The following is a 17,764-nucleotide window of genomic DNA, read 5'->3' as shown; positions in this document are numbered from 1 at the left end:
ACCTGAATCCTGTTTCCAGATCTTCCGCCAAGTCCAGACTCCAGATCCTACACACTCTGTGTGTGCGTGTGTGCGCGCGCGCCCCTGTGTCTCTTTCTTTTCTCCAGTATTTCACAGTCACCACTTCTTTTCTCCTCCTCCTTTCACTTACTTCCATTCTCTGGCTCATCTCTGGAGTTACTCAGGGCTGAGCCTTTAAAAAAAAAAAAAAAAGAAAAGAAAAAGAAAAACCCATCTAGCCAAAGACAAGGATTCCAGGGGTGCTTTCAAATGAATTCCTGCATTCCCCCCCCCCCCCTTTGCGTCTCACAACATTGTGCCCTTCCAACTCAGGAGCTCAGAACAGAAAGACACATCAGAGAAGTGGATGAGATTTCTCTCTCTCTCCCTGCACAGATCTAGGGGGTTTTTTTGTTTTGGTTTTTTTTTTGTCCAAATGCTGGCTTCAGCTCTGCAGATTGCATTAAGAGTTTGAAAAAAAAAAACACAAAAAGCCCCCAAACCCACCCCACCCCCCCAACTTTCCAGAGCTTGCATGAAAAATCCCAGCAGAAAAAGGATTCATCAAACTTTATCCAACCAAGGGTTTGCAGAGAAGGGTCGGGGAGGGAACGTCTAAGAATGTGGGGTCGGCTCAATTTTTGATTTTTTTCCCCCCTCGGGGGGTGTGTGATTCTGGAGAAGAAACCAGCCAGGAGAAGACGGGTAAAAAATTGGAGCCTTTTTTAATTTCCTTTCCTTTGCAGTCATGGCACTGGGGACTTCTTTGCTTGGATTCTATATGGGGCTACTGTTTTCCCTGCCGGAGTGGTGGATTATATCAGCTGTTAGTCTGGAGCCTATTTACTGGAATACATCAAACAAGAAGTAAGCAGGGGAGGGGGAAATGCCTAGTTTGCTCGCTGCTTTTCCTGATCTAAAGTGGGGCTGGATGTGGGGGGAGGGGGGGCTGGAAGGAACCCCAAGATTTAATTTGCTCGTTGGGATTATTTTTTGCTGATGCAAATCTCAGAGGTGGGGGGTGGGGGGGAGGAGTGAAGAGAACAAGAAATTGCAAGTTGTTTTGTTCTAATCCAGTCAATTGCAGGTGTAATCGATGGCCACACGCCTGTGTCAGTCTCACCCCAGAAGGCTGAAATTTAAACCCGCTCTTAAAACTTTCCGGGCCCTTTACCCCTCTTCAGTCAACCTCTTTTGGGAGGTGTGGGAATTCTCAGAAAGTGTGACTTTGTATCCTCACCCCCTCCAATCTAGGACAATGTTTTATTTAAAATCAGACTATAAAATTGAGGGCGGGGGGTAGTTTTCATTGTCTTTTTTATTATTATTTTTTAAAAATTCAGGAAAAAATCTGTGTTTTTATTTTAAAGGGGAGGTGGTGGGTTTTTAAGGCAAGAAATCTGGTGGCCTTTTGAAGTTAGAGGGCGAGGGAGAGTGTGTGAGTGTGTGAGAGAGAAAGAGAGAGAGAGATTCTGGTGTTTTAGGGAAGTTTGTGCAGGAAAGAAAGAGCATGTGTGAATTTTGATAGCCTCTTGAACTTAGGGTTTTGTGTGCATTTGGCTTTTTTTAATGAGTTGTTCTCGGTGTGTTGGGTGTGTAGAAAGGTGTGCCTTTAAAGTTAGCGGTGTGTGTTGTTTTTAGTGCCTTCAGTTGTTGTGGTGTATGTGTGTGGGTGTATAAAGTGTCTGTGTATCTAATGGTGAGTGTGTATTTATAGTGGTGGCTTCTTAAAGTTAGTAATCTGTGTGTGTGCGGGCTCTGTGCCATCGCCTAGAAATGAGTTATGCTCTCTGTGTGTGTAGCTAATGTGTGTGTGTTTATTTGGATTTATACTGGTGACTTCTTAAAGTTGTGTGTGTGTGTGTGTGTGTGCGGAGTTTGAGATCCCCTTGAAATTAGTCCGTGGGGGTGTGTGTCGAATGTATGGATTTCTCCAGACCTACATGGACGGCTTCTTGAAGTTGTCTTGGGTTGTGTGTGTTTGCTCTGTGTGTTGTGTGTCTCTGGATAGCCTACATACATTTTCATTTTCGATCACAGCCCAGGCAGACAGGACCTGAACTCAGCTTGTTGTAGACAGAGAGTGTTTCCAGACCACAACGTTAGTAGGTCAAAGCAGGCATGTCTCTCTAACCACAATTGTGGGGGAAGGGGGGGTATTTATACATCTATAATATATATTTTCCTCCCTTCTGGAGGTATTAACCCACAGAACACAACCTAGAAGAGCCGATTGCATCTGCTGGCACTTGCAGCAAACGCAGCCCTGACTAAATCAATATCCCCTTCCCACATGGAGAAAAGGACAAAGTTTTTTGGGGGGGCGCAGGGGGTTCAGTGTATTTGCAAGCGTGGAGGCAGAGCGTCTGGTTCGCTGCTGTTTGCCAGAAATATGGAGCATAACTGTGATTCACAAATGCTACAATTACTTCCATCAGCATGTGTCAGCGCTTCCTAGCAACAAATACATATTCCAGCTAATGGACCTATTTGTCTAAATCATTTCCACACACACACACGCCCCCCCACACTCCGAAAAGGGGGTGCGCGTCTTCCAGCCGCCTTAAAGATCTAGGGAGAGGGATTTTTTCTGACTGCGCTCTCCGCTTTCTGTGTGATTGATTCCTTTCTTTCATTCCCCCATCTCCAAAGGGGTGTGTGTGTGTGTGTGTGTGTATCTTAAAATGCTCGGGAACACCTTCTTTAAAAAAAAAAAAAAAAAAAAAAGAAAGAGGACGCTTTATTTTTAACATTTATTTATTTATTTCACGCCAGGCAAAAAATGAAAATACCAGATTAGCTGTCGGCTGACTTGGCGTGCGAGGACCAATTTTGCTGTCTCTTGGGGAGTTTGTGTGTGTGTGTGTGTGTGTGTGTGTGTGGGTGGGGGAGGGGGGGGGAAATAAAGGTTGCAAATTATTTTTTTAAGCCACCTTCTTCCTGTAAAGAAAAGCAAAGCAGGCTTGCCGAGGAGTTTATTCTGGACGCACTCAGATCTCTCACACACACACACACACGCACACCGATTGTTAAAGGTATTAAGATGCCTGAAAACGCAGACCGGGCTAGGGCTAGAAAATTTGTAAAGGCTTAAAAAAAAAATGCCCCATACGCTGTGTCCCGTTTTTCAAACGTGACTTGGTCCATTAGGCTAAATCAAGGGGCGTTAGGTGCCTAAACTCCTTCGGAGAGCTGGACCCTTGCAGCCTGGGACTCGCTGAAAGGTGTCTAAACCTCTTAGGCCCCTTGGAACATTTTGGCCCCAAGCGCTCTTTGCTTCGCCTCGCACCAGTCTCCTCTCATGTGGCCGTTCATAGTGTGGACAGAGCTTGGAACTCGTGGCTTCTCTCAGCGTTTTGCAAAAGGGCAGAGTTCAAGGACCACATGCGTGTGTGTTTGTGTGTGTGTGTGCAGTAGGGGGTTGGCAGATCTGGAACCTAGAGACCCGGGCCATGAGTCCGGAGAGGAGGGAAAGGACTCCATGCAAACCAGCTTCTCTCGCGCGCTTCCCAGATGGTCAGCGGCCTGACACCCATTTCCACCCGCTGCTGAGCTGCGGCGCGGCACCCCCGGCCCCTGGCTGGAGATCTGGTCGTTGGGACAAATACTGGCCCGACAGGGTTTGCAACCTTTACTGCACCTTCTTCCTCTGTTGCGCTCAGGTTCCCGAAGTCCAGCTAGACGTCAGTTTTCTCCCTGTCTGCATCCAGCTCTGCACTGATTCTCTGTCCCTTTCGAGGGCTCAGGGAGGGACGGGGGGGCGAGCTTTCTCTAAGCAGACTCCTGTGGCTTGCCTTTGCGTCCCATTCCCGTTAGAATTCCCCAGGGCCTTGGGAAACCAAGCGGAAAAACAACACTTCCTCCCCCGCCCGCGGACGTTTTCTTGTGCCATTCTTGCGTAACCCTCAAATATTCCCAGTTCGGGCGCGGGTTGATGCGAAGATTTTCACCTTCCGGCAGAAGAATCCACCGGCCGATTTCGAATGAGCTGAAAAAGGGCCAGTTTTTTTCCCCCCAGTGAAAACCCTGGTGTGTCCCGTTTGCAGAACGAGCTCGTGTTTACACCGACCCCGGGCCGCGAGCCTGGTTTGGAAGACGCTCAGATAACGTATAGGCACCCAGGCCAGAAGGACCGGAAAAGACATCGTGAAAGCAAGGGCCGTTCGTTGCTCTCCCCAGTCATCACGAGGGGTTTTTAAAAAGGTGTCACTCGCTCCAAAGATCCTATTAAATCTGCTGATCTGTCCCTTTAAACGAAGGCCTCCTAATTAATAACAAAGTTCTGACGCCCCCGAGGTTGTAACACCTCCTCCAAAGCACGTGGCATTATTCCTCGTGAATCCTAGCTTGCTTAAAGTCAGGAAGGGAAACATAATGCCAGGGGTCAATATTGATCGAAGAGCCAGGATGCTGAAAATTAGTGTCTCTTATTAAACAGAGCGAGCACAGAGTTTAATAGGCCAATCTTTTTGGGGGTCTGTCCTTATTACAAATGACACAGGGCAGATGTTTTGATGTCCACCGGTCAGATTTTAGAGCCGGACCGGTCTGTGTGCTGGTTACTTTCGAAGTTACCTCCGCTTCTGTTTCATCGGAAGGCCTCGTTTTTAAAGCCGCTGTGCACGGCAAAACATCTGCGGTGGTGTGCCCGCGTACCGAAAATCGAGGCCTCTTACGAAAGAGGTAGGTTGCAAACACGCTGCCCCTCAGATCAGTACAGATCTGTGTGCCAACGGAGCTCGAAGCAGTGGATTTTACTGAATATATTTGTGCCAGTGGGAAGGACAGAGAATTTATTGCCCAGCTCAGTTCAATCAACGTGGCCTCGTGCTTAAAAAGCCAGTGTCTCGCGCGAATAAAGGTCTTTGCACCAGGCCAGCTGGTGAATGATTTTACCCCTCGAATCGCTGGCGGTCTCTGTGCCCAGGTAACTTATGAGGGCTACCCACTAGCTGGCGCTGGGACAGAGAGATCTGAGGTCTCCAGCTGGGGCGTGGCGGGATATTTTCTGGGGAGGAAGCGCATGGGGGGCTGGATATGGGGAGCAGCTGTTGGCGTGCTGTTTGGCTCGGGCCGGTGTCGATGCGTGAAGGCTCGGTGCGGCTTTGCGGGGCCGTGACAGCGTCATCCCAGGCTGGCCTGCCCGAGGAAAGGCCGGGTTAATTCCCCAGAACCACAGAACAATTATTGATCAGGGGATCCTGTTCTAGCAAGGGAAAAATGCAGCAGATTAACTCTTGGGGCGAAGGCTAGCGCTGTCAGGACTCCTGGATTCGAGCCCTGACACTGGCATAGCTAGGGAATAGAACCCAGGAGTCCTGGCTCCCAGCCCCGCCTGCTCTAACTAGACCCCTCTCCCCTCCCCGAGAACCCCGGTGTCCTGGCTTCCAGGCCCTGCTCCTTTAGCCCCCTAGACTAGCAGCTGCTCTCCACCCCAGAAGTGGCTGCATCTCAGCACCAGGTGAGTGCTCAGAGGTGTTAGAGGTTTGATTAGAAGGCACTGAGTCAGGGGGTCGCTCTCAGAGAGGCTAATGAGAACCTGCTCCGGGACGGGGGGCATGACTGGGGTCTCTTGAATTTTTATCTGAAGAGAGGGGGGCAGCTGAGTTAATTTCCTGTAGCCCCAGGTGGGATGTAAATCTCAGTCTGACTGGACTGCACACTGGGGAAAGAGAGTGTAGTGGTTAGAGCACGGGGGGAGCGGTGGGAGGCTGTATAAACAACTCCCTCATCCCAGAGGTGGGCGCATCTTGGCACCAGGTGAGGGGACCCATATAACAAGCTGCCCCACCCCAGAGGTGGCCACATCCCAGCGCTGGGCGAGGGGTCCCTGGCTAACCAGCCGCCCCGCCCCAGAGGTGGCTGATTGGGGTCTTTCTCAGTCCCCGTCTCCGGGTGCTGCGGGAGTTCTGGGTGACTGCCCCGGGGCAGGGATGGGGCCTCAGCAAAGGGGCGAGGGTCCATGTGTTACCCACGGGGACCAGGCCGGGGGGGCTGCGTCTCCGTAGACAGAGAAGCCGAGGTGTGGGTGCGCGGCCCGTGTCTCAGCGTCCATCACCCCAGACCCGGAGCCCGTGTCAGAGCTGGCTGGGGGGCTGACTGATTGGCTGGTTCCCTCTCTGACGCTGTGTCTCCGGCAGGTTCCAGGGTGAGGGGGGCTACGTGCTGTACCCCCAGATCGGCGACCGGCTGGACCTGATCTGCCCACGCTCCCGGCCGCCGGGCCCCTTCTCCACGGACGAGTACGAGTTCTACAAGCTCTACCTGGTGCCGCCGGAGCAGGCCCGGGCCTGCGAGACCCTCCATGCCCCCAACCTGCTGCTGACCTGTGACCGGCCCGAGCGCGAGCTGCGCTTCACCATCAAGTTCCAGGAGTACAGCCCCAACCTGTGGGGCCACGAGTTCAAGAGCAACCAGGACTACTACATCATCAGTGAGTGCCCGGACGCCTGGGTCCTCTCACCAGCTGGGGGCGGGGGGCTGGGAGCCAGGACGCCTGGGTTCTCTCCCTGGCTCTGGGACGGGAGCTGGGGCTAGTGGTTGGGGCTGGGAGCCAGGATGCCTGGGTTCTCTCCCCAGCTCTGGGGGGGCGGTTGGGGCTCAGCAGAGGCAAGGGATCCCTGTAGAAACAGCCAGCCCCACCCCAGAGGTGACCGCCCCTCAGCGCCAGGCGAGGGATCTCAGGGACAGGCCCGTCCTGTCCCCAGAGGGAGTCGGGCAGCTGGGATCTCGAGGGGCTGCTCCTGTATCTTCTCTGCATTGTGAAATCCAGCAACACCCCCCCACCCCCAACACAATCTGTCCCTTGCTCTGTCTGTCTGTCTCCTGCCATCCCACGCTGTTTGTCGCTGAGTCAGTCACTCGCCTCCCACGAGCCGGCGGCATCTGTCGGCTTTTCCTGCGCCCCAAACCCCAGCCCTGGCAGCGCCCCTCACTCCCGACCTGCAACCCCTGCTAGCCTGGCCCTGGGCCCCTCCCAACTCCACAGGCCGTGGCTGGGGTGAGTGTGGAGGAGTTGGGGGGCAGAGCTGGAGCCATGGGGTGACCCCCGCCTCAACTCTGATGTTGTCCCCTGGGGGTGGGCAGGTGTTTTCCTGGGACAGAGCCTCTCAATAGGAGGCTTTATAGGGTGTTTGCATGTGAGGGGTGAGTGTGCGAGGCTCCATGCACAGGGGAAATGTGTGCAAGGGATGGGTGTGTGCAGAGAGCTGTGGGTGTGTGCGAGGGGTTGAGCATGTGTGCACTAGTTGTACAAGTGCATGGGGTGAAGCAGGAACAGGCCCATGTACGAGGGTGCACAGTCCAGGGGGTGCGTATGCATGAGCATGGATGTGCAAATTGAGCGTGCAAAGGCCTGAACGCATGCGAGCCAGGGAACGTGCAAGGAGATGAGCCAGTGCAATCACGGGAGCATGTGCAAAGGTGCACATGCGCTACATGTGAGAGGGCATGTGTGTGCACTGGGAGTGCGTGTGCAAGGGAGTGAGTGCATGCGGGATGTGCAAGGGCATGATGTGAGAGAGGAGCGTGCGCAGAGAGACACGACTGGATGTATCTCTCTGCTCACTGTTGCACACCCACCCCTAGTATTGGAGCCTCATTCGGTGTCCTGCCTCCACTGCACGCTCACCTCCTTGCACACTCACCTCCTCGCTCATCCTGAGTGCCTTGCACTCTGGCCCCCTGGCTTGCACACTTGCATGGTCCCATCCTTTCTCCCTAACACTCGCCCACAGTTGGCCACTCAGTCCTTTGTGTGCATGTTCACACATACTGTCCTTTGCACAGCCCCTCCATTCTTTGCACACCTCCGCCTTGCACACTCACCCACGTGCACATATCTTTCCCCCACTTTTGTACACCAACCCTTTTGCCTCGCACTCCGTTGCACACTCATTGTCAGCGCATTTGGGCCCTGGCCCACTTGGTCCTGTGCACATCCCACTTGCACACCCACTTCTTCTTGCACACACATGCCTCAGTTCACTGCATGCACGCACATCCTTGCACGCTCACTCAGGAAGGTGCTCACACAACGGTATGGACTCTCAGTCTCTCACACGCTCCCGTGGTCCATCGCTCACTTGCACCTTCGCACTCACTCAGTTCCTGCAGACACATGCGACATGCGTGTTCAGTTTCTTGCATGCTTGACTGGGCCTGTGTGCGAAGATGGTGTGAGCATTTGGTCCCTTGCACACTCCCATGGTCCATCGCACACTCAATTCCTTGCACACTCTCCTGATCCCTTTCACAAACACTCACACAACCAGTTGCTGCCTCCTATGCCACCCACAGGCCCTCACACGCCCTCTCGCCTGTGCACACTGCCTCCCTTGCACACTCAGCCCCAGCCGCAAGGACGGCACAAGGCCTCTGAAAGGGCTCGTCCTGGCAGCTGCTGCACGTGTGCGCGTGTGCATGAGCATGTGCACACCTGGGTCACTGGGGGGAGGGGGAGCTGGGGGGAGCAGGAAAGGGGGAAGAGAGTGGGGGGAGGGGCCAGTTAGAATGAGTGGGGTCCCATGGGGGGGCCAGGGGGGAGGGGAGACACGGAGGGGGAAGATCCTGGCCCCATGGGGGAGGAAATCCATCTGCACAGGGGCTCCCCTCACTAGCGGGGTAGGCAGCCCTCCCCAACCCCCCCTCCAGTTTCCCATCACAGGCCCCGGTGGTCTGTCCCCCATCGCTATGGCAACTGTCTCCCGACAAACCAGTGACTTCCTGGCACCCTGGCAACGGTGCCTCGGCAACCTTGGCCCCCCCAGCTCCCCCCAGCCCCACCCCAGAGGGGCTGCGGCCCCCCCTCCCACGCGGGGAAGGGGGGCTCTGTGGGGGGGGCTCAGAGAAGGGGTGGGCCAGGAAGTGCTGGGGGTGCGGGTGACCTGGGGGGAGGGGAGCTTAGGTCCTCAGCCTGCCCCCTCCCCATCTCCCATTTGCACCCCTCCCCTCCCCCACCCCTCCAGCTCTGCCCCCCATCATTCTGTCTATTCCCCCCCCGTTGCTGGCACGGGGGGGTTGGGTTTATGGGGGGGAGGGTCAGGAGATGATACCTCCTGTGAGAAGGGTTTTCCACCTCCCTCATCAGTGAAGGGGTTTGGGGGAAATCCCAGCAGGGCATAACTGTGGGGAGGGGCAGAGAGAAGCCGAGGGAACTGGGGGAGGGGAGATGGCAGGATGGGGGGGGGCGGATTGGCAGGGGCGGAAGGTGAGTGGGGGGAAGGGAAGGGCTGGTGGGGGAGGGGAGCGGTGGGTGGGGGAGGAGCTGGCGCCGCTGACCCAGATTCTTGTCAGTTGATTGTTCTGCCCAGCCAGGCGCAAGCGACGGACTTGGAGGGGCGGACGGGGGGGGTCCAGAGCCAAATAGGACAGGAAGGAACAGAACCGGAAACCACTGGGTGAGGGGTCCCCATGTAACCAGCTGCCTCGCCCCAGAGCTGGGCGCATCTCAGCGTGGGGCAAGGGGCCCCTAAATAACCAGCCGCCTCACCCCAGAGGTGGCTGCATCTTGGTGCTGGGCAAGGGGTCTCTGTGTAACCAGCCACCCTGCTCCAGTTTATTACAGAACTTTTGCCAGGACTCCTGGGTCCATTTGGGGAGGGGGCGGGGGATGTTTGCTTAGAGCTGGAGAGGGAAGGGCCTAGTGGTGGGGGAAGGGGGTGGGCCATGGGGCCGGTGGTTGTGATGGGGGGGGCAGAGCTGTGTGGGGTGGGGTCGGGATCTGGCCTGCTCAGTGCTAGACCTGTCAGGGTTAGATACATGTGGGGTATCTGTGGGGCAGGCCAAGGAGGGAATATAGAGGGTGGGGGGGCTGTCTCTGCCCTGAGTGGGGCTGTGGGTGTCTCTGGGGGGACAGGGCACCGTGGGGGGCTGTCCAGGACATCTGGAGGGCCGGGGGGGGGCTCTGGGGGCAGGGTTCTGGGGGGTGTCCGTGGGGCGGGATGTCTGGGGGGGTGGCCCAGATTGCCGTACTCTTGGAGCCCCCGCCCCCCACCCAGTGCGGGCGATGAAAGGGCCCAGCCATGCATGGCTAACCCGATGTGACGGCCTGGCAGCGCCCCCTGGCACCCGTCACCCCATGCACGTGCCCCACCCCCACTCCCTGGGGACCCTGGCGTCCGGGCCACCCCCACTGCTCCATCCGCGTCAGCACTGACCTCCTAATGGACTCCCAGCCCCCCGCCCCCCGCTCTAACCACTAGCCCCCACTCCTCTCCCAGAGCCTGGGAGAAAACCCAGGAGTCCTGGCTCCCAGCTCGCCCACTGCTCTAATCCCAAATATCTCCCTGGCTCTGGCAGGGGGGTGGGGGGCTGATGGGTTAGAGCAGGGCGGGGTAAGGGGGGCTGGGTGCCAGGACTCCTGGGTCCTGTGCAGGGAGGGGGGGCTCCTGGCACTGGAACCATGTTAGGATCTTGTTGGGGGGTGGGCGGGTCTGTCCGGGGTCCATCTGTCTGTCTGTCAGCGCCGGCCAGGCTGTGATTAGCTAAGAGCAGCATAATGGTGACCTCCCAGCCCAGAAACCTTATGTGTGTGTGTGTGTGTGTGTGTGTGTGTGAGAGAGAGAGAGAGATTAAGGTGTGCATGTGTGTGATCTCTGTGTGTGCGTGTGATCTGTGTCTGTGTGTGTGTGTGAGAGAGAGAGAGAGATCGAGGTGTGTGTGTGATCTCTGTGTGTATGAGAGATCTCTGTGTGTGTAATCTGTGTGCGTGTGTGTGTGATCTGTGTGTGTGTGTGTGTGATCTGGGGGTGCGTGATCTGTGTGTGTGTGTGTGTGTGTGTGTGATCACTGCTCTGGGACCTGAAGCCATAAGCGCCGGCATCTAATTGCAGCTTCTACATGATGACAACAAGGTGCTCACACTCAGGGCTCACACATGTTTACAAACACACACATGCAGCACACAGAGACCAAACACAGTCCGCATGGAGACACACACACAGAGCACAACCTGGACTCCAACACACACAGCCCATGTGACAGGGAGCTGACACACACACAGAGCAGCTCGCACCCCACGGTGCAACACACATAGATCACACCCCATGGTGCAACACACACACACAAAACAGCGCAAACACACACAGAGGTCACACCCCACGGTTCAACACACAACACAGCGCAAACACACAGAGGTCACACCCCACGGTGCAACACACAGAGCAGCTCACACCCCACGGTGCAACACACACACAACACAGTGCAAACACACACACACACATTGCCCTCCCACCAACTCTGCCTCAGTGCTAAGGCCCCCCTCGGCCCCCCCGGCACTGACAGCCCCTCTCTGTCCCCGCAGCCACGTCGGACGGCACCAGGGAGGGGCTGGAGAACCACCAGGGCGGCGCCTGCCTGGCCAAGGGGATGAAAGTCGCCCTGAAAGTGGGACAGCGTAAGTCACACAATGGGGGGAGGGTAGTGGCGGGCGGGGGGCAGCCCTGTGGGGCGCTGGGCTGCAGGGAGCATGAATCGGACGTCTGGGAGCCCGGATGCCTGGGTTCTCTCCCTGGCTCTGGGAGGGGAGAGGGGTCCAATGGTTAGAGCAGGGGGCGGGGCTGGGAGCCCGGACGCCTGGGTTCTCTCCCTGGCTCTGGGAGGGGAGAGGGGTCCAATGGTTAGAGCAGGGGGGGGCTGGGAGCCCGGATGCCTGGGTTCTCTCCCTGGCTCTGGGAGGGGAGGGGGGTCCAATGGTTAGAGCAGGGGGCGGGGCTGGGAGCCCAGACACCTGGGTTCTCCCCGGCGCTGGGGAGCGAGTCCCTCCCTGGCTTTCTCCTGGCTCCGGCTTGATTTGGCCGATTCCTGCTGCTGCTGATGAGCCCCTCCAAAGAGCTAATTAGCGCCGCATGATTTGGGGGGGGGGAAATAGCGAGTGGGGGAGGGGAGGAGCCGGCTACGTGATTGGCAGCTGCTAAAACCGGCTCTGACTCCCCTAGACGCCTTTACCCTCCGCTCCTAAGTGGAGTGAACGACCCCCAGCCTGTGGGGCAGCCTGTGCTCGGGTGGGGAGGAGCAATCCCAAAGCTCAACCTTCTCAACCCCCCCCCCAGGCCGGGCCGGGCTAGCAGGGGGGACGGGTCGGGAGTGAGGGGCACCAGCGGATCTGCGGGATCCTGACTCCCCTAGACGGCACTGGTGAATGCAGCCTCTGTGCGCACCTGTCACCCGCCATGTGTCTCTCTGCCCCCCCAGATCCCAGCACGGGCTCCAAGTCCCAGAAATCGGGGCTGGAGACGGCGTCCGAGAAGGCCCGTGGGACGCTGGGCGGGACGGACCTCGGCCAGGAGAGCGGCGCAGGTAGGGAGCTGTCCCCCTGCCCCACACCCGGCACTGGGGGTCCCTGCCCCACACCCAGAGTCCGTCTCTCTGCTCTGTCGCTGCCCCTAGGACAGCCAAAGTCACCGTCCATGGGAGAGGTGCCTGGGACTAGAACCCAGGAGTCCTGGCTTCCTTCCCCCCCAACCCTTTGACCCAGCCCAGGGCCGGGCTGCGGGTCGGGAGTGAGGGGCACCGGCAGAGATGGGGGGGCAGGACCAGGCTAGTGGGGGCTGCGGGTCAGGAGTGAGGGGCACCAGCAGAGATGGGGGGTTATTTTCTATGGAGGGGTGATATCCTGGTGAGGAAAAGGGGAGCCCCCCTGCCCTAGGCAGGATTGGTGCCATTTAACACCCCCCCCCCCGCCTGCCCCAGGTGGGACCCGTCTCGTTCCTGCCTCCAGTCCGCTGGGTCTTTAATTGAGTCCGAAACAGTCGGTGCCTAGATTTGCAAATCAAGGCCGGGGGGGGAGACACGACACAGGGATGTTCCCCTCTGGGGGGTGCCAGCTCCCCTCTGGCCCCAGGGTGGGGCACTGGCTGGCTCAGGGGGGCAGGGAATGGGGCACAGGGCTGCCCCCCACAGCTGTGAAGGTGTTAATGGCCGTTTGGCTTTGTTCCCCCCCCAAAGGGCGGCTGGGGTTGAGTCTGATGGATGCTGATGGTGGTAAAGACTCGTAAGGACCCAGGTGTCCTGGGCTGGGGCGGAAGGGAGAGTGGTCAAACAGACAATTAGCTTTGTTAACTGGCTTTGACAGACACGCAGGGCTCAGAACCCCCTGGACTCAGCCAGTCAGCAGCTGCCAGCATGTATATGGAGGGGGAGGGCAGTGGGTCCTAGTGGTTAGAACAGGGGGGCTGGAAGCCAGGGCTCCTGGGTTCTCTCCCCGGCTCTGGGAGGGAGGTGGGGGCTAGTGGTTAGAGTGGGGGGGGGGTCTGGGAGCCAGGACGCCTGGGTTCTCTCCCTTTCTCTTTCCCCACAGGCACTGGGAACGCGACAGGCCCGGCGGGGGGGGCGAACGGGCCCCTGCCCCAGTCCAACGTGCCAGTGGTGGCTGGGGCGGCGGGGGGGGCCGCCGTGGTGGCCCTGGTGGCGGCTGGCGTGACGGGAGCTGTCTGCTGGCGCCGGCGGCGGGCCAAACACAGCGAGAGCCGCCACCCGCCCCTGTCGCTGGGCGCCCTGGGCAGCCCCAAGCGGGGGGGTGTCGGTGGGGGGGGGAACAACAACGGGTCAGAGCCCAGCGACATTATCGTCCCGCTCCGGACTTCGGACGGCGCCTTCTGCCCCCACTACGAGAAGGTGAGCGGAGACTATGGGCACCCTGTCTACATCGTCCAGGAGATGCCGCCCCAGAGCCCCGCCAACATCTACTACAAAGTATGAGGGGGGGGACCGGTCCCCTCCCCTCCCCCCAGCCATGGACGCGCGCTTCCCGGCGCTGGGCTCTCGGCGGAGTGACGGCTGAGCCCCCTGCCCTGCTGATGGAGGCTGCCCCCACACGTCTGGGGGGGGGAGCAGGCCAGGAGTGACTGTGTTACGTCGTGGAATGGTGGGGGGGGATCAGCCCTCTTCTGGAGATTCCCCTTAGTCCTAAGGACCCGGGGGGAGGGGTTTAATCTCCCACCCCTGCCTAACCCCTGTTCGCATGGATTGGGGGGGGGAGAAACCATTTCAGCCGCCTGGGGCCTTTTTCTATTGAACTGTTTTAAAATGTGACTCAACAAAATGGCTGTCGGCTCCCCACCCCAGATCAGAGAGATGTTTTCGCCCGGTGGGGGGCCCGCCATGGAGGTACGGGGGACAACGGGCCTCATCACTTTTCAAGCACACACCACGCCTTCTGCTGGAAGCGAACTTTTCCACCACAGGAAATGATGTATCGCCCAACAGGAAGTGAGGCGAGGAGCAGAGACTCCGGAGGGGGTGGGACTTCCTGTTTCGGGACAGAAATGGCTCTGAGGCGCAGGAGAGGGGGTGGGCGGGACAGGATCTTTGTGGGCTTTACTGAAGTTTTTTTTTTTACCTGAGAATTTCTTAGCTTTGTTGGTGGAATTTACTGTCCGATCACGTCCATTATAGAAGTTCTTGTGCATCCGTGCAGATTCCTTTGATTATTTCGTGCCGTCTCTTCCCCCTCCCCCTTTTCCTCGTGATTTCACGAAGGGGGGATCTTCATGCCCCCCAGAGGAGGGCGGGGTAGTCATGACTCTGGATAGTCATGTGAGAAAGAGGGAAGGGAAATTTCATCTCAGGCCTTGTCTCACGGGAAAGTGTTTTCCACCAGGAAGAGGCGTCAACGCACCTTTAATTGGGTTTAAGCCATTGTCCCTGTGAATCGTGACCTGCCCGGCGCGGGGAGCTGAGACACCATAATCCCAGCCGGGATCTGAGTTGCAGAGCTGGGGGGAAACATTAATAATGAAGAGGACGGTGCCATCTGGGAGGCTGGGTGCAAAGCAAGCAATAAGCGTTTTAATACGGCCTGATCTAGGGTCCAAGCAGCAGGGGGCCTGTCTTCTGCGGGCCAGGCATGTTGAAAAAGCTGTGGCGGAGGCACGGCGGGACAGCTGCCGGGACCGGCTCTGGGGCCCACCGTGCGAGGAGAACATCACTGAGCCAGAGAGGGGCCAGGGAAGAGCCACGGAAGCGATTTACATGGCTTGGGTGCAAGAGACTCCAGGAGCTGGAGCTTGGCAGCGTCTCAGAGAGGCGGGGAAGGGGTGACTTGCTCAGCGCCGAGCCGGGGTGCAAATATTGCTTTGCTGGGGCGAGGCTAGGCCTGGGCTAGCCAGGCCGTCCAACCCGATGGCGCCGAGGTGGGGGTGGGCCCTCCTACGGACCGCCTCCAGCTTTTCCCGTAGCCACCCCGGGGGCTCTGGGCTGATGCCTGCCCCCAGCGCCACGTTCTCGGAGCTCCCTCTGGGCCCCCTGTCACTCCCCTCACCCCCCTGGCTCACGGTACCCACGGAACTGGGCCGGGTGCAGTTCAGCCTGGAGCCCAAAAGTTACCACGCCTGGCCTGGGTCTCTGCTTCCTTTGGGGCTTTGGGTTCAAATCTCCCCACTGTCCGTCTGTCCGTCTATCTGTACACCCCCTCGAGGGGAGAGCCCCTTCCCCGACCCCCTGGCCTGGCCTCTCTCTCTTCCTTTTCCCCAAAGAATCTCCCCAGCCCTTGTCATGGGGCCTCACCCCAATGTGGGGGCTGGAGGGGGGGCCCTTGCTGTTCTCAGCTGAGCTGAGCAATGTTGACCAGCAGCAGGATCTAGGTCTTGGGAAATTCAGGCCTTCGTGCTCCCCACCCACCCAGGGGCTGCAGGGACGGGGCGCTGGATCCTCATTAGATCCGTGGTGCACAGGACAGACACGGCCCTGGGGCGGGGGAAGGTTGGGGGGGGCTGCGCCGGCTGCTGTCAGATCCGTTCCCATAATGGCCCCATGCGCGACAGGACGGGGATGGAGGCGCAAACAGCTGCAGAAGCTGTAGCGAGGGGGTGGGGGGGAGGAGGTGTGCAACTTGGAACAGAACCCAGGCGTCCTGGCTCCCAGCCCCCCCCCCGCTCAACCCACTAGCCCCCACTCCCCTCCCCGAGAACCCAGATGTCCTGGCACGTTGCTCGCCCTGTTCCAAACCACAAGTTCCCGCCCCCCCCATTCTGCCCCCCCAGGAGCGATGTCTCAGTGGGGCGGGGGAGAAATGCTGCCAGATCTGCACAGCCAGCCGGGGGTCACCTGGGGTCACATCTCAATAAGGTCTCGTTTTCCTCCTGCTGTGGAAAGCAGCCTGTAAGCTCAGACCCCCCCGCCCCCTGACCCCTCGCCTGGGAGCCCGGGCTCCTGGGTTCTCTCCCCAGCTCTGGGAGGGCAGTGGGGGCTAGTGGTTAGAGCAGGGGAGGCTGGGAGCCAGGACTCTTGGGTTCTGTCCCTGGCTCTGGGAGGGGAGAGGGGTCTAGTGGGTAGAGCGGGGGGGGGGGGCTGGGGAGGGGCTGCTTCTGTCTCAGCCTCATTGTGCGACCTTGGCGAAGTCCTGTCTCTTTGTGCCTCAGTTTCCCAGCTGTTTGTTTGTCTAAGTGGCTGCTGGGCATGTGGGGGGCAGGGACTGTCTCTAAGGGGGGACTGTGCAGTGCCCTGGCTGTGAGCTCATGGAGGGGGAGGTGGGGAGGGGGCTGAAGGCCCCTGGAGAATAACCCGGGAGTCGGGGAGCAGCCGGCCCGCCCCAGCGCTCAGACACCCCCGCTGTCTGTCTGTCCAGCTCTCCGTCCCCACACACCCTCCTCGCCCCCGTGGCAGGGCCCAATGAGTGACAGGGTCGCTTTGCTGTGACGGGCAGCAGCTGCTATGGGGCCGATGGGCTCAAAGACCCCCATCAATCACGGCCCCCCCTCACACACCTCCGGCGTCCTCCTGGCCATCGCCCCCAGCGCAAAGGAGGGAGCAGGGGGGACTGGGAGCCCAGACTCCTGGGTCCCACACACAGCAGGTGGGAGGTCTGGGGGGAAGGCAGAGGCCAGACAGATCGGGGGAGGGGGGCAGTGACTGGGCCCAGGAGCTTCAGACCCCAACACAGCCACCGACCCCCAGCCCCAGAGGCACTTGGTGACCAGGCCGGCTGACTTGGCAACGGTAACCATGGCAACCGGGCAAGGGGCAACACACGAAAATGCTGGGGAAGCTGCCTGGGCCCCACAGGTTGGGGGGGAGCAACTTTTCCCCCGCCCCCCCACGATCTCTCCATGGCCCTGCCTCCCGCACCAGCTGGGGGGAAGGGCTGGGATCCAGGACTCCTGGGTTCTCTCCCTGGCGCTGGGGGGGGAACTTGAATTCAGGGGGCCAGGGGTGGGCTGGGGCTGGAGGGAGGTGTGGGGGTGCAGGCAGAACTGGGGCCAGGGTTTGGGGCGGGGCAGGGGTTGTGGATGGGGCTGGGGGGCAGGGTTGGGGGGGGTCACAGGGTTAAGGGGTTCAGGGGGGGCCGTTCCCAGTTCCAGGAGTCGGTGGCTCTTGTTCCTGCCCCATTCCTGTCAGGCCAAGGTCAGGAGTCGGGGGGCCCCCCTGTGCCCCATCGTACCCCAGCTTCAACTGCTGGCCCTGAACCCCTCCCCCACCCTCCTGTGAGTTCTGCACTGCCCCCCATAACCCACTGCCCCCATAGCCCACTGCCCCCCACCCCTCTGCCACCCATAACCTACTGCCCCCCACTGCTCCCCATAACCCTCTGCCCCCCATAACCTGCTCCCTTCCCCACTGCACCCCTCAGACCTACTCAGCAGCTCCCTAGAGGGGAAGGGTCCCGTGTCCCATTCCCTGCCCCCCAAGCCAGCCAGCCCCCCAGGACAGGCCCGTGGGGTCTCTGTCAGGTACCGACTGCAGCCGATCCCGTGACGGATGGGGCGGGGGTGTCGCTGGCCCAGCTGTGCCGTCAGCAAACAGGGAGCGAGGCCAGGCCTGGCCCTGC

The 17,764-nt window shown here is 59.1% G+C and overlaps 1 protein-coding gene across 1 annotated transcript; it reads left to right on the top strand.

Moving 5' to 3' along the window:
* The first annotated feature begins 748 nt into the window (after window positions 1-748).
* On the top strand, window positions 749-15,074 carry EFNB3 (ephrin B3). The gene is made up of 5 exons (XM_067553897.1): window positions 749-867; window positions 6,141-6,433; window positions 11,303-11,395; window positions 12,193-12,297; window positions 13,298-15,074. Exons 1-5 carry the CDS (start codon window positions 749-751, stop codon window positions 13,696-13,698), a joined length of 1,011 nt encoding a protein of 336 aa, XP_067409998.1. The 3' UTR covers window positions 13,699-15,074.
* The last annotated feature ends 2,690 nt before the right edge of the window (window positions 15,075-17,764 follow it).

This window comes from Emydura macquarii, unplaced genomic scaffold (genome assembly GCF_026122565.2).
Source record: "Emydura macquarii macquarii isolate MOO-44397 ecotype Brisbane River unplaced genomic scaffold, CSIRO-AGI_Emac_v2 contig_306, whole genome shotgun sequence".
NCBI lineage: Eukaryota > Metazoa > Chordata > Testudines > Chelidae > Emydura > Emydura macquarii.
Note: the sequence above shows the minus strand (reverse complement) of the source record. Positions and strands in the feature narration are given on the sequence as shown.